Here is a 17,302-nt window from a genome sequence, read left to right on the forward strand (position 1 = left end):
AAATACGAGTAGCTATTTAATAAAGAGTCTAAACCAGGAACAGCACCACATCAAAACATATGAAGTTTGTGGAGAAGAATATTTCACGCAACTGCAGTACCAACAGGTACGAGTATTGTACTGCTTCCTGCTTAAAGTTTTAACATGCACAAATTCATGTAAATGCACCTAGAGCATACGATATGTTTTAAACCCTGATGCAGCCTGCCATGAATTCCTCACGTATGTCAACCTCTTCATCTCAGTGTAGCACTTGCAACCTATGTCCTCATTTATTTGCAGGGTGAATTCCAATCTCTGTCTTCCTCTACAGTTTTTACTTTCTACAGCTCCCTCTAGAGCCACGGAAGTTATTCCCTGATGTCTTAAAAGAGGTCCTACCATTCTCCATGTCAGTGTTTTCCATATATTCCTTTCCTCTCCAGTTATGTGCACGACCTCCTCATTCTATACCTCATCAACATTTTTCCGTAGCACCATATCTCAAATGCTTCAATTCTCTTCTGTTTCAGTTTTTGCACAGTCCATGTTTCTCTACCATACAATGCTGAGATCCAATTGTACATTCACAGAAATTTCTTCCTCAAATTAAGGGCTATGTTTGATACCAGTAGACTTCTCTAGGCCAGGAATGCCCCTTTTGCCAGTGGTAGTCTGATTTTGATGTCCTCCTTGCTTCATCCATCATGGGTTCTTTTACTGTCTACGTAACTGAATTCATTAACTTCATGACTATCAATTCTAATGTTCAGTTTCTCACTCTTCTTGTTTCTGCTACTCCTCATTACTTTCATCTTAGCCCGATTTACTTTCAGTTCATGTCCTATATTCAGTAAATTTTTCATTCAATTCAGCAGATCTTCAGATCTTAGCCTCATAAAATTATTTACAAAAGGAAAGCTATAAATTATTTGTAACTTATGTCCACTCCCCCCCCCCCCCCCCCCCCCCCCCCCCCCCCCCCATGAACCATGGACCTTGCCGTTGGTGAGGAGGCTTGCGTGCCTCAGCGATACAGATAGCCGTAACGTAGGTGCAACCACAACGGTGGGGTATCTGTTGAGAGGCCAGACAAACGTGTGGTTCCTGAAGAGGGGCAGCAGCCTTTTCAGTAGTTGCAGGGGCAACAGTCTGGATGATTGGCTGATCTGGCCTTGTAACATAACCAAAACGGCCTTGCTGTGCTGGTACTGCAAACGGCTGAAAGCAAGGGTAAACTACGGACGTAATTTTTCCCGAGGGCATGCAGCTTTACTGTATGGTTAAATGATGATGGCGTCCTCTTGGGTAAAATATTCCGGAGGTAAAATAGTCCCCCATTCGGATCTCAGGGCGGGGACTACTCAGGACGACGTCATTATCAGGAGAAAGAAAACTGGTGTTCTACGGATCGGAGCGTGGAATGTCAGATCCCTTAATCGGGCAGGTAGGTTAGACTCTGACCACAATCTATTGGTTATGAACTGTAGATTAAAACTGAAGAAACTGCAAAAAGGTGGGAATTTAAGGAGATGGGACCTGGATACTCTGAAAGAACCAGAGGTTGTACAGAGTTTCAAGGAGAGCATAAGGGAACAATTGACAGGAATGGGGGAAAGAAATACAGTAGAAGAAGAATGGGTAGCTTTGAGTGATGAAGTAGTGAAGGCAGCAGAGGATAAAGTAGGTAAAAAGACGAGGGCTGCTAGAAATCCTTGGGTAACAGAAGAAATATTGAACTTAATTGATGAAAGGAGAAAATATAAAAATACAGTAAATGAAGCAGGCAAAAAGGAATACAAACGTCTCAAAAATGAGATCGACAGGAAGTGCAAAACGGCTAAGCAGGGATGGCTAGAGGATAAATGTAAGGATGTAGAGGCTTATCTCACTAGGGGCAAGATAGATACTGCCTAGAGTAAAATTAAAGAGACCTTTGGACAAAAGAGAACCACTTGCATGAATATCAAGAGCTCAGATGGAAACCCAGTTCTAAGCACAGATGGGAAAGCAGAAAGGTGGAAGGAGTATATAGAGGGTTTATACAAGGGCGATGTACTTGAGGACAATATTATGGAAATGGAAGAGGATGTAGATGAAGATGAAATGGGAGATATGATACTGTGTGAAGAGTTCGACAGAGCACTGAAAGACCTGAGTCGAAACAAGGCCCGGGGAGTAGACAACATTCCATTAGAACTAGCCTTGGGAGAGCCAGTCCTGACAAAATTCTACCATCTGGTGAGCAAGATGTATGAGACAGACGAAATACCCTCAGACTTCAAGAAGAATATAATAATTACAATCCCAAAGAAAGCAGGTGTTGACAGATGTGAAAATTACCGAACTATCAGTTTAATAAGGCACAGCTGCAAAATACTAACACGAATTATTTACAGACGAATGGAAAAACTGGTAGAAGCCGACCTCGGCGAAGATCAGTTTGGATTCCGCAGAAATGATGGAACACGTGAGGCAATACTGACCCTACCACTTATCTTAGAAGCTAGATTAAGGGAAAGCAAACCTACATTTCTAGCATTTGTAGACTTAGAGAAAGCTTTTGACAATGTTGACTGGAATACTCTCTTTCAAATTCTGAAGGTGGCAGGGGTAAAATACGGGGAGCGAAAGGCTATTTACAATTTGTACAGAAACCAGATGGCAGTTATAAGAGTCGAGGGACACGAAAGGGAAGCAGTGGTTGGGAAGGGAGTAAGACAGGGTTGTAGCCTCTCCCCGATGTTATTCAATCTGTATATTGAGCAAGCAGTGAAGGAAGCAAAAGAAAAATTCGGAGTAGGTATTAAAATCCATGGAGAAGAAATAAAAACTTTGAGGTTTGCCTATGACATTGTAAATCTGTCAGACAGCAAAGAACTTGGAAGAGCAGTTGAACGGAATGGACAGTGTCTTGAAAGGAAGATATAAGATAAACATCAACAAAAGCAAAACGAGGATAATGGAATGTAGTCGAATTAAGTCGGATGATGCTGAGGGAATTAGATTAGGAAATGAGACGCTTAAAGTAGTAAAGGAGTTCTGCTATTTGGGGAGCAAAATAACTGATGATGGTCGAAGTAGAGAGGATATAAAATGTAGACTGGCAATGGCAAGGAAAGCGTTTCTGAAGAAGAGAAATTTGTTAACATCGAGTATAGATTTAAGTGTCAGGAAGTCATTTCTGAAAGTATTTGTATGGAGTGTAGCCATGTATGGAAGTGAAACATGGACGATAAATAGTTTGGACAAGAAGAGAATAGAAGCTTTCGAAATGTGGTGCTACAGAAGAATGCTGAAGATTAGATGGGTAGATCACATAACTAATGAGGAGGTATTGAATAGGATTGGGGAGAAGAGAAATTTGTGGCACAACTTGACTAGAAGAAGGGATCGGTTGGTAGGACATGTTCTAAGGGATCACCAATTTAGTATTGGAGGGCAGCGTGAAGGGTAAAAATCATAGAGGGAGACCAAGAGATGAATACAGTAAGCAGATTCAGAAGGATGTAGGTTGCAGTAGTTGCTGGGACATGAAGAAGCTTGCACAGGATAGAGTAGCATGGAGAGCTGCATCAAACCAGTCTCAGGACTGAAGAGCACAACAACAACAATGTCCACTCTTGAGATGGAAGAAGCAGGGTGCCTGAAGTGCAAAGGACTAGTAAAACATAATTGAAATTAATATAGTAAATGTCTTAGAACAGTGGGGAATCGTTCTGGTTATTATGCCTCTAATTCATTTAGCTTCTGATATTAACGCAATGGTGTTTGCTCTTGGCAATCTGATGATAGATGAGAGCAGGGCTCATATGACCGCCAACTCCAGCAGCTCAGGCCAGAAAGGCATTTCAATTGGTTGGCAATCACTTTTTTAAGTTAAACAAGTTTCACCACTTCTTGTCATTTAATTTCTTCCTCAGTGGTTTGGCAACTGCAGTTTGCTTACAAAAATTTTGCTAACACATTGCCCTCTTAACTGTAACTGCTCTTATGCCACACTGTTTCAATATTTTCAATATTCTTCTCCAATGTTTATGAATTAAACATGTTCTGTCTCCAACAACTTATTTTTTCTGATTTTACTAAATAGTTAATGCACACTGCATGAAGAGTTTGACAGACCACTGAACGACCTAAGTCGAAACAAGGCCCCGGGAGTAGACAAAATTCCATTAGAACTACTGATAGCCTTGGGAGAGCCAGCCCTGACAAAACCCTACCATCTGGTGAGCAAGATGTATGAGACAGGCGAAACACCCTCAGACTTCAAGAAGAATATAATAATTACAATCCCAAAGAAAGCAGGTGCTGACAGATGTGAAATACCAAAGTATCAGTTTAATAAGCGACGGCTGCAAAATACTAACACAAATTCTTTACAGACGAATGGAAAAACTGGTAGAAGCCGATCTCGGGGAAGATCAGTTTGGATTCCGCAGAAATGTTGGAACACGTGAGGCAATACTGAACCTACCACTTATCTTAGTGAATAGATTGAAGAAAGGCAAGCCTACGTTTCTAGTATTTGTAGACGTAGAGAAAGCTTTTGACAATGTTGATTGGAATACTCTCTTTCATATTCTGAAGGTGGCAGGGGTAAAATACAGGGAGCGAAAGGCTATTTACAATGTGTACAGAAACGAGATGGCAGTTATAAGAGTCGAGGGGCAGGAAAGGGAAGCAGTGGTTGGGAAGGGAGTGAGACAGGGTTGTAGCCTATCGCTGATGTTATTCAATCGGTATATTGAGCAAGCAGTAAAGGAAACAAAAGAAAAATTCGGAGTAGGAATTAAAATCCATGGAGAAGAAATAAAAACTTTGAGGATCGCCGATGACATTGTAATTCTGTCAGAGACAGCAAAGGACCTGCAAGAGCAGCTGAACGGAATGGACAGTGTCTTGAAAGGAGGATATAAGATGAACATCAACAAAAGCAAAACAAGGATAATGGAATGTAGTCGAATTAATTCGGGTGTTGCTGAGGAAATTGAATTAGGAAATGAGTCACTTAAAGTAGTAAAGGAGTTTTGCTATTTGGGGAGCAAAATAACTGGTGATGGTCGAAGTAGAGAGGATAAAAAATGTAGAGTGGCAATGGCAGGGAGAGCATTTCTGAAAAAGAGAAATTTGTTAACATCGAGTATAGATTTAAGTGTCAGGAAGTCGTTTCTGAAAGTATTTGTATGGAAGTGAAACGTGGACGATAAATAGTTTAGACAAGAATAGAATAGAAGCTTTTGAAATGTGGTGCTACAGAAGAATGCTGAAGATTAGATGGGTAGATCACATAACTAATGAGGAGGTATTGAATAGAATTGGGGAGAAGAGGATTTTGTTGTACAACTTGACTAGAAGAAGGAATCGGTTGGTAGGACATGTTCTGAGGAATTAAGGGATGACCAGTTTAGTATTGGAGGGCAGTGTGGTGGGTAAAAATCGTAGAGGGAGACCAAGAGATGAATACACTAAGCAGATTCAGAAGGATGTAGGTTGCAATAGGTACTGGGAGATGAAGAAGCTTGCACAGGATACAGTAGCATGGAGAGCTGCCTCAAACCAGTCTCTGGACTGAGGACCACAACAAATACAACAACAACAGTTAATGCACTGCAGCAGACTACACTTTGTGCCAATAGTATAAAGGGCAATGAAAAAGTTTCTTTTAAAAGGCCATAAAGTCATGAATCGATACGCCAATCAGGCAAAAATCACCAAGAGCACTGAGTTGATCACCCCATCGACACACCAATTTGGAGATACCTGTTTGGTAAAAGACCATGTCCTGCTGTGTGAAGAAGTCTGTAACTGCCTCTTACATCCCTCATCCAACAGGAATCATTGAGCTTTTCAAGGCCCTTTTTAGGGAACCAAAGGTTTGATAATCACATGGGGAGAGATCACGACTATAGAGTGGATGCTCGAGTGTCACCCACTTGAGTACATTCGCACATTTCATGATTCTGGATATACTGCATGCACATCAGAAAGACATGAATGCTACAATAATCCCTTGCCTACATATCAGTGCTACATTGCATATATGCTGCAGTAACATCCTCAAATGGAAACTTTTTGATTGTTCCTTACAGAAGGAATCTGTGGGTGGGAATGCTATTATTTCTTCTGAACTATCCATCTTCCCATCATGGGACAATGCAGTAACACAGTGCCATACCTTGTAACTATATCACATAAATAGTTGATGAAGATGATGACAAACTTACCTGCAGATGTTGTGTGTGTCACTAAAAGTCACCCTTGGTCCAGTTATACCACGCACTCTTAGTGATGCTGAACGTGAGGGACCTGTGCGTGGTGAGCTTTCAAAGCTTGCAGAGCTCCCATTAGCAACCAAAATAACAGCTGCATCATCTGGGCTAATGAATTACAAAATCATTTAAAAATCCAACACAAATAGATGAAAAATATTGATTAAATTATAAACAAGATTTACTCATTTTGACATAAAATTTTTTCCAAGGTATGAAACACAAGTTGATATTTAAACTGTTAAGTCCTTCTCTGGTGTTCAAAGAGAAATGGCACTACTGGTTTTATTAAATAAGAAATTGTTATTTTATGACCTTATGAGTTCAATTCCACATACCACAAATAATGGGCTGTAAATGGAAGGATACTTTGTCTGAAACAGTTATGTCTACTGACATTAAAAAGCTGCAACGAGAAACAATGCTCATGGCACTACAAGCAATGTGCAGAGGAGAAACTACCAGGCAGCATAGGAATGTATCCTCTTTTACAACTTATTTATATCACTTATTCTTTTTGACATTTCTTAGAGCTTCTTCAAATTCTTGGAAGAGGAAAATTTAATTCTGACAGCAATAGCAATGTGAACAATGTAGCATTTGTGATTATTCTGACTTGTCCTATGTATTAGACGCCACATATGAATAAATAAAGAATTGTAAAGCTACTGATAAATAGTGTGTCACAAACAATTCTAATAAATGTTTACTTGAAATCAGCAGTTCTTAATGGAACAATGTGAAATCAAATCTTTTTATGAAAGTCATGTATTTTGGTAATTTCCTGAAGGTAACTGTTTACTAATATAGGCAACTGATAGTTATTTAATGTTGAAGTTGGATTTTCAATTTTCTTCTCAAGGCTGAGATTCACACATCACCTTAAAGTGAACATTCATTACCTGACAAATGAACTTGTGCCCAAGATGTGATGTCAGATGAAACCATCCAATGACAGTATTATTCACCAATGTCACTTTTACCACACTTTCAGACAGCAAATCATACCAAAACTGACATGTTTTGGAGAGACCTTTAATGCAGTGCATCAATTAAACTGCATATGTTTTTAGTCTGTGAGTATGAATACTTAGATCAAATACTGTACTGTACTTAGGCAAACGCACAAAATCAACATAGTACTTGCTCGGTTTAAACTATCACCCAATCACACCACAGGGAACATGATGTCATACATCACTATCCTCATATGATGCATGCACACATGCATGCTTGAGAAGTACGACAGGTTCTTATGAAACAACTCAAAACCAAAATAGCAACTTTCTACCTAACCTAGACTTGGGCTATCATAGCATGCTTCATTTCACAAAAGAATAAAGATAATTTTGTGGGAAATAAAATCTGGTGTCCTGGCAGAAAAATGTCCAAATGACATGATATGTACTTTGCTGTGATTGTTGACAGCAGCAAACCGAGCAGTGCCATGTTGGTTTACATGCTTGCGAAGCTGGAGCGCTGTATTTGGTGGGATTTTGTATTTATAAATGTACACTACGAAAATATGCAATTTGATTGATATACTACACTGCTGCTCTCTCCAAAAAGTGTCATTTTTGGTTGTTTTCTTGTCTAAGAGTGTAGGTAAATGTACACCAACAGATAAAACTGTTAGCTCTATTCCAAGTCAAACACCTTGACGAGGCTTTACTATTTATATTTGAATGGCTGTTTTGCAGAGAAATTTAAAACAATATTTTAATTTTTGATGCATGTATTCTGCTTCCTATGTGTACACATTTGTTTCATATGTTTCAATCTCTGCTAACGGAGCTCTTTGATGGTATAGGACCATTTTTCTTTTCCTGTGTTGTTTCTCCCTGAAAACCACTTTTTGAACTTTGTTCCTAAATACATTCCTGTTACCCCAAGTGTCAATTATGTTTATGTTTGTTTCTCTGAGGTCATTTAATGTGTGTGTAAACCAATGCTGATTGTCCTTTCACCTTCATCAACCTGTCATCATCAATTCTGCCAAATGTTCCAAGAATGACCTTTTTTGCTTGGGGCGTAGTATGTTCTCTGGATGTTCATAGATTTCTTTGTTAGGTCATGACCTCTTGTTTACTGCTTCTGTTGCCCTTAGGTCAAGTATGTCTAGCAAACCGGGTATGCGGGCTTCCTAGACACTACAAGATTGACGATGAGGTTAACAAATACCACAGCAACAACCCAGAGCCTGGCTGCCACAGTTTTGTTTGTTGTGGGAGTTTGTGTTCTGCTAGCACCTTAATTCTACGTTATCTTTTCTTTGTAGGGGTATGTTTACATGTTTTAACATTATCTCTTGCAGTGTTTTTTCTATTCAGTGTTTTCTGGTGGGCATTGCAGAAATTTTCTTTGCTTGTGTGCTTACTTTTATTGCTTGCATTATCTGTTTATTGCATTTGCCTACTTCAAAATGAGGAACCCATCTCTCCCACAGCCTGCTCAGGCACCTCAGCTGCAAGCGATTGATGCAACGCAGCTAACACAGATGTTCCAGTTTCAGATGCAGCTGATTGAAACCCTTTAAACACGGTACAGCAGTTATTGGCGAAACAAACACCTAACACAGCCCAACAAGCAACAACTGTAGCTCCAAGTGCCATACCGCCTTCTCACCAGTTTAACGAAAAAGAAGAGGAATGACTCGAGTGGTTGCAACAGTATGAAGCTCACATCATTGCTGTTGAAGTATCAGCTACTGTGAAACTACATTACTTTTAGTCAACAGTACAAAGTGCAGTCTTTCCCCGCATTCAGAAATTGTTCCCTAATGCCACTTTGAGTGAATTGTCCTATGATCAGGGTATAGGGTCTCTTAACTAACTATTATGACCAACAAGTGACTGTGGTGACAGCTAGGTACCAATTCTTTAGTTGCAAGAAAAGGTCGGATCAAAATTATCATGAGTGGGTAACAGATTTACAGAGTATGATGAGGAAATGCAAATTAAAATGTGCTTGTGGTGCTTTATATTCAGATTTTATGTTAAGTGATGTGATTGTGTACAATGTAACTGATTTCAGACTCAGAAAACAGATTCTGAAACAGTCAGATCCATCATTTCAGCACACAGTGCAAATTCTGGATCAGTGTGATTCAGGTGCCGTAACGGCCGATAAATTTGAGCAGCTACCAATCTGTCAGGTTAAGTTGTCCCTTGCTCACAACTGGCCCAGTAGGCAGCAACAGCACATGCACACCAAGCCGTGTAAACAGTTCTCTAAACAGGTGAATAGAATTACGTTAAGCACTCGGTGCTATTCACAGCACAAATGCCAAGAGTGCCCGTTGAGACAAGCACAGTGTATGGTTGCCACAAAAAACACCACGCACAATCCGTATGTTTGCAATGAAACAAACATAATAATTCTGCCCACTCACACAATTCTCGTCACAAGGCCCACATAATCAGTGCAGTGTATTCAAAGCCTGTTGCAGGCAGTTTCTCCTGTGCTATGCCAGTCCAACAAACTTTTTTTCATTTGCATATTAGTGGAAAATGTGTGAAATTTCAGTTGGACACAGTGTCTCTGTTACATTACTGAAGCATAACACATATGAACTGTTAGGCTCCCCATGCCTGTTTGAAACTAGCGTGCACCTGACGGCTTAAAATGGACAAGGCATTCCCATTCTCAGAAAATGTATTTTGCTCGTCATGTATTGCTTGCATACGTGAACTGTGACTTTCACTGTGCTACAATCGCGCGCCTGTGGGAACATATTTGGTCTTGATTCGTTTGATTTGTTTGGCTTTCGAATCCAGGAAAATGTGTTGCCAGTGATTGCATTCAATGCCAAAGACAGTGTAGGGCAAGTCTACTGGTTTTGCTCTCCAAACCTTCAGGTCGCATTCGCCTCCATGTTGACTTTAAGTCTACAGTCAACCCACAAATTGTGATAGATACTTACCCACTGCCACGCCCAAAGGATCTCATGGACAGATTAGTCACTGGTCATTACCTTTTGAAAATTGATTTGCACAATGCATATCTTCAAATACAGCTAGATGAAGAATCTCACACTATGTGTGTTGTGAACATCATTTGGGTTGTTTACACATTTGTGTTTGCCTTTTGGCAGCGCTTTCACACCTGCCATTTTCCAACGGTATTTGGAGCAGCTAACTGCTGAAGTACCAAACTGTTCAAAATATTTGGATGATATTGTAGTAGCAGGTCATACACCTGAAGAACATATCGCAAATTTGCATGCTTTGTCAAGCACGTTATCTGATGCAGGACTAAAGTGCAGACTGGACAGGTGTGATTTCTTAAAACCTGATTTGCAGAATCCTGGTCATGTCATAAACAATAAGGGTGTACATCCTCTTCAGTATCATTTGTCAGCCACATGTCACCTGCCAGATCCTCGCAACATCACAGGATTGCAGTCAGTATTAGGGAAAATGAACTATTATATTCAATTCATACCCAATGCTACACAAATTGCAGCTCCATTGCATTGCAAGAACATCCCCTTTGTTTAAACTGATGAGTGCCATGTAGCTTTTCAAAAACTTAAAGCTGCATTGCTCAGTGATCGAGGCTTGTTTCACTTTGATCCTGATGGACCAGTTGTGTTGCAAGTTGATGCTTCCTCTTACAGAATCAGTGCAGTGCTTTCACACAGATTTAGTGTTAAAGACAGGCCTACTGCTTTCACATCAGAAGTGTTGTCCAAAGCTAAGTGTAACTATTCACAAACAGAGAAAGAGGCATTGGCTATTGTGTATGGTGTCACCAAATTTAAAAACTATTTATACAGAGATAATTCGACTTTGTAATGGATCACAAGCCATTGCAGTCCTTGTTTCATCCGATGAAGCCAGTTCGGCATAGCCTTGCTGTACAGCAATGTGTGATTCTTTTCAAAATGAGAGTCGACTGTCACATCTGTTGCTCCCCAGGGCTTTGCAAAACAGAAGTGTTGCAGTTACTTCACCAGAGACACTAGGGGACTGTTTGTACAAAGCAGTTAGCACATCGACACTGTATTTTGCAGGGTATGGACACTCAAATAGAACAGATTACATCACAGTGCCATGCATGTGCGGAAAATCAGTCTGCTCCACCAAAAAAATTTTCTGCTTGGCCTAAGTTGCAATCAACATGGTAACGTGTGCACATAGACTTTACGGGACCTTTTTGGAACATTTGTTGGTTGATTGTGGTAGACTTTCATAGCAAGTCTCCTTTTTCCATGCCAATGAACTTCGCAGTGTCACACAGCACAATTCAGGAGTTGTACTCTATTTTTTGCCTTGAAAGTTTGCCTGAAGTCATAGTGTCGGACAACAGTCCTCAGTTCACGTCAAAATAAATCTGAAACATTCTGTGAATGCTATGGCATACAGTGTCTAACAAGTGCACAATTCCATCCACAATCCAGTGGCAAAGCGGAACAATTTGTCAGAATCTTCAAGCAGCAGATGGCCAAACTTCACATTGCACACACCAGGGATCAAGCACTGCAACTGTTTCTTGCCTTCTATCATTAGCACCCATGAGATGGACCATCACTGGTGGAATTGCTTTATGGAAACTGCCATCGGACACTGCTCCATCTGCTCCACACTCCTCAGCATCCAGTGCCAAAGGAAGGTTGCAAGTGGCTTCTTCAGGCACAGACAAATTGCAGTGCTGACATCACAATCAAATTCGCCACTGTCATGTGCATGGTAATCCTTCTGTATCTGTTCACCAAGATTCACAGATCCCGAGGACAGTGCAGCCACAGATGCCACCTGAAGGTGTCATCACAGCACCGCGGAACGACTTCATGGAGATGGTACCTTCGCCTCCTCTTGTCCTACCAATGGAGCTGGACCCTCCCATGCCGCAGCGGCCAACATCTACCCTTCCGAGTGTTTTCCAGGGGACACTTCCGCCAGATCGAAGGCCAGATGATGGGGTACAACCGGAAATCTGATGTCCCCTGCAGCCACAGCTTCCGGTCCAACAGGGCATCAATGCTCCTACCTCCCCTCCCATTGTCATGCTACATATACAATGACGGTCTGCTGCTTTGAAGGGCGGGAGGGGGAGGGAGGAATGTTACAGTGTAAAGTCAAACCCTGGCACACCAGTTGGGAATGACAGGGAAGAGAAGGCTGGGAGAAGAACTCGGCCAATTGCACGCTGACAGGACTTCCCTCCAGCACAACAGCAGCCCCTATGTCAAGAGGACATAAGCGCCGCGACCGACTGGTCATGGCCCACTTCAGCTTCACAATTAGCCACTTGGATAACAGTGTCAATGTTAGGCACTTCAATTATTTCGTATACTGCCCTTTGCTTGCAACACATCTGTATGATTGCCAAAGTTAAGTATTGTATTTGATTAATTGTAATAAAACTCATTAATACGGCTTGTTTGATTGTTTGTCTAGTGAACCAAGTATGCAGGCTTCATTCACACTACAAAAATAAAGAATAAATGGTACTTCAAACTAGCAAAAAAAACCTGAAATTGGCAGAAAATAACACTTAAAGTGGCAAAAAATAACACTGAAAGCAGCAAAAAATAACTCTGAAAGTGGCAGAAAAATACAGAAAGGAGAATTTTTTTTTACCTTAACATAAAAAATTATTACTAACAAGCACTAATGTTTTATTTTCCATGCCTGTTTGCAGACTTTTACACTGTCATTTAGCTATGTCATGTAACATTATTGAACTCATTGTTTTAGTAAGTGTTCACCATATGTGTAGAAGGACAACACCGTCTCTCACACCCTTTCATAAAAGTCCATGTTTCTCACATATGAAGAAAATTATGGTACAACTGGTGCAAACTGATCATCAATAGGCTCTGAGAAAAGTTCAGTAGACAGAAACAACTACGTTGGAATAAGTGTACATGATTATTGATTCATTACAGACAGTATAATGTAACTTTCATAAGCTTTCAGAGTCAGTGGCTCCTTCTTCTGGCAGAAGTGTTGAAGGGCAAGGAAGAGGGGCGAAGGAAATGGACTGGACAGGTTTGGGAAAAGGGGTATAGTTCAGAAAAGTCACCCAGAACTGGCGAACAACTGAGACTTACCGGACGGGATGAGAAGGTAAGTCTTCATTGATCCGGGGTTCTGGGTGACGTTTCTGAACTGTACCCAATTTTATTGATACAGGAGAACACAAACCTGTTACTTAAAAATTATTTTTTCAATGTAGGTCAATGGTTACTTCTTGCTCTGTGAATATCTCAAACATTGCAACATTTCCTGAATTAAAATACGTTTTGTACAAATTGCTGATAATATTACTTCAGTGTAGTCTACTGATAATTTATTTAAGTCTAAACCAAACATGCAGTTGTTCCTCTTTGAAAACGTTTTATAGAACAACTGTATATTGATGTACAAATTGTTAATGCAATTGCAGCCCTGACATCTCAATGTTTTGATTATTGGCAGACAAGTTATTCCACTCATCACTGACACTTCCAGAAGTATGTTATTTTTCTTCCAAATCTTTCTTTATAACGACAACAGCAAAAACTGATTTAAAAATGTTACATTTCGAAATTATTTCTGCTCACAAATTACCTGTCTGTCTCCACCTGGTGCTCTGGTGTAGGAGATGGAACAATGAATGATCGAGAGCGGTAGGTACTTGCTTTTGACCCAAGACCAAATTTGCCTTTAATTGATGATGCTTTCACACTCTGCCTCCTTAACTTCTGTATCATATCCCTGTAAAAATGATATTTGTAATAATAAATATTATTTTCAATACAAAATCTGGAAATACAATACATTTTGCTAGATGCAAAGGTATTGACACTGATTTACCCATCTTCTAAACATCCATTTTTCATTATCTTTATCTTATTCTTTTACTGGCAATGACATAATGTGAGAAATAGTTTTTTTTCAATTAATGATTAAAAAGTGATTTCTCTAACTAACTCAGTTGATAGAGTAGAATGGTGCCAATAACAAAGCGAGCGAAATAGATAATCAACAAACACACCAATCAGGCTCCATTTTCAACCATTTACAAAACCTAAGTGGATTCAAATAGTTTTTTACTGCAACATTAAAAACAAACATGCCATGAAGCTTAACTGATTGTCCAGGCCACAGTTTAATTTAAAAAGTATAATAACCTAAAATTAATCAATACAGTTACTGCAAATACAGGCCATAACTTTGATATGATTCTGAATAATGTGAAAGAAATGTCTTTTATGTAAGTCACTAGAAACTCTCATTGAGGTAAAATATAGAATTGAGTAGTTTACATTCCAATGGTACACAGTCTTCCGTGACTCAAAAAAATCTACATAAGGTCATCACATATTAGGTCTGCTTAGATACCTTCTGAAATCCTTGAAAACCATTGCTTCAAGTTCTTGCAGTCTTTTCATTTCTTGTTCAATTGTACCGTGAGAAGCACCCAGTGATCTTAAGTCATTTATTATTTTTGCCTGCTCATTCATCTCCTTTTCTATTAACTTCGACCTTTTCTTAGCATCAATTGATGGGTCGAACACAAATGCAGGCAAGCTGTCAGTTAAATTCCGACTTCGCTTGAGAGTTATGCTCTCCTAAATGAAAGATAGTACATATGAGCTGACAATTATAATAGATATGTGCATAATAACTACATGTAAAATACTTATCTCAACAGTAAATAAACCTCCAACAGTAGAACCATTTTGATTAATTAAGCTTAATAATAAAGCAAAGTTCTTGGTAAGTCTCCTATGAAAAAAAGCTAAACAACCAGTGTATCAATAATAAAGTAACACAGAAGTTGCTGAAATTCTGAAAATTATATACTTATTTGCAATACCGCTGATCAGCTCACATTACTTGAACATAAACCCACTATCAACTACCTAATGGGCCCCCTCTCCACCCTTCGGCTTCATGACTTTTTCATTTGCTAAAATTGAGAGAACATGTAGTGATTCACAGGGAGTCAAGACTTACAAGTGAAGCTGTATTTCCATCAACCTGATCAGTTTCATCACTGTCATAGCTTGTTGCATTTGCTTCATCTTCTTCTTGTGAGCCTGTGAGCATTGTTAATGTATGTCCCAATGCTGACAACTGTTTTCCAACATTAACGTCAAGATGAATATCTACACCTTCCATTTGCCACTGCACATTTAAAAACCATTTTGCATTTTCTGAAACAAAATGAAAAGGATGGAAATGTAATTTCTTCTTAAAAATGTTTAAACTGATGTTATAGATTACACTATACATGCATTTTATACTGTCAACTACATATACAGTGGCATTAGGGAACTTTATATATAAAAATACTGATCAAATTACTTATTTTCCTTCATGTGGAACACTGCTCTCAACTGAAAACAGCTCATTTAAGACATTTTATGATTTGCAGTATGTTCAGTTCTGAAACTATTTCTCTAAAGAGCGTAGGAAAATAAACACCAGTCCCGCAATCCTTGTGGACTTACTGTAGTAAATGAGATAACACGTAAGGGGGGGGGGGGAACATAAAAGAAGAGACATTATTTACCCTACAGACATTGTAACTACTGTTGAACTGAAATAACAATCAGAATCAATGTTGCGCATTAGCCTTTATTATTGTTTCAACACACTATATGCTTCAGTTGTGCAATGGCATAGCCAGCACACACAATTGGGTGCTGCCTCCAATCCTTTGAATGGTTATATTTTTATACACGGGCGTAGAATTTCCTGGCACTTCAGAAAATGAAACACACGGAAGAAAACTCCTTTTGGAAAGATTTTTGATGAGCAGCAACATGTACACTGCATTACAAAAGTATACGCGGCTTATGATTAATTCAGAAATCAACTTACAGAGTGTGTTCAAAAACCAACAGGGATGTGCATCAAAATCATATGAGTAATCGATAGACCAATGTGCGCTGGATGCTAGGCGCTTTGTGAAACAAGGTATTTTCTCCTCAAGGATATGAATTTGACCCCCCCCCCCTCCCCCGGCCCTAGATCCGAGCCTACTGCACATACGTGAGTCTGGCAGCTCGGGCGTGGCAGAAAATTTTTCCTGGTTGCATCTAGCTGCTTGCTGTGACTGCTTACACAGCCAACAGCCACATTTCTGTAGCCAGAAACTGGAGAAGGTACTACTCACACATCACTCAACTGCGCATGCGCATGAGCCCACTCGTAACTGCTAAAATGAATCTAATGTAAACAGTGGTGATGTCACGCTCATCGGAGGCAATTTGTTGTTATGAAGCATCGCATAGTCTTCCTAAAGCCTTTGACACATTTTGCTGTTGGCAAACGCTTGTATGAGCACTGTGTTTTGTTTTGTAGATGGCACATTTCCTTTGCAATTTATGTTTTATTTTCGTCCCCCCCCCCCCCCCCCCCCCCCCCCCCCCCATTCATGTTTTATTGTTGCAGTATTACTCTGCAGTAGTGGGTTACAGTAATATCCTTTGTTTGAGTATTGATTCTTACCAGTCAAAATTACAAAAATTTAACTGAAAACTAAAACAATGAAAATTTCCCAGAATTCTACAAAATTCCCGAGTTTTTCCCCGTTTTCTCCCAGATGAAAAAATTCTACAAAATTCCCGGGTTTTTCCCGGATCTCCCAGTCATCCCGCGTCATATACACCCTGATTTACCACCATAAGTTGGACCATGAGGCACCGAACACCACTAAAATTGTATTTCTAACCCTTTCATTAAAGAGATGTTCAGTTTCAAAGAATGTATTCATTATTTTGGGACAACCTGTAATCAGAGCCATTCATTTCCTTCTGCTTTCTCAGTAAGGCCATCTCAAAAAGCAGGAGGAACTTCCAGATGAGAATAGTAACTATATGAAATATCAAAACACAATTAAAATGATACATAAGCAAAAAGTACAAGAAGGCAATAAAGTTTGGTACATTGGCTACTGGTGTAAACACCTAAATAGATGAAGTAGTTAAAATATATCACAGCAGAAGGCATCTACAGATAGTGTGTAGAGAACATGAGTTATCTTGAGATCTGTTCATAATGGTTGGCACACAAAACAGAAGTAAATCAGGATCAGTCTGCAATGTGATAGAG

The 17,302-nt window shown here is 39.7% G+C and overlaps 1 protein-coding gene across 1 annotated transcript in view; it reads right to left on the bottom strand.

Moving 5' to 3' along the window:
* LOC126457180 (transmembrane protein KIAA1109) overlaps positions 1-17,302 on the bottom strand; it is a 507,473-nt gene that overhangs the window by 103,704 nt on the left and 386,467 nt on the right. The window contains exons 64-67 of the mRNA XM_050093265.1: positions 15,200-15,399; positions 14,582-14,811; positions 13,808-13,954; positions 6,207-6,359 (exon numbers count right to left, since the gene is read on the bottom strand). Of these exons, the coding sequence (XP_049949222.1) occupies positions 6,207-6,359; positions 13,808-13,954; positions 14,582-14,811; positions 15,200-15,399 (730 nt within the window). The remainder of the gene's footprint in view (positions 1-6,206; positions 6,360-13,807; positions 13,955-14,581; positions 14,812-15,199; positions 15,400-17,302) is intronic.

The sequence above is a fragment of the Schistocerca serialis genome, chromosome 2 (genome assembly GCF_023864345.2).
Source record: "Schistocerca serialis cubense isolate TAMUIC-IGC-003099 chromosome 2, iqSchSeri2.2, whole genome shotgun sequence".
Taxonomy (NCBI): Eukaryota; Metazoa; Arthropoda; class Insecta; order Orthoptera; family Acrididae; genus Schistocerca; species Schistocerca serialis.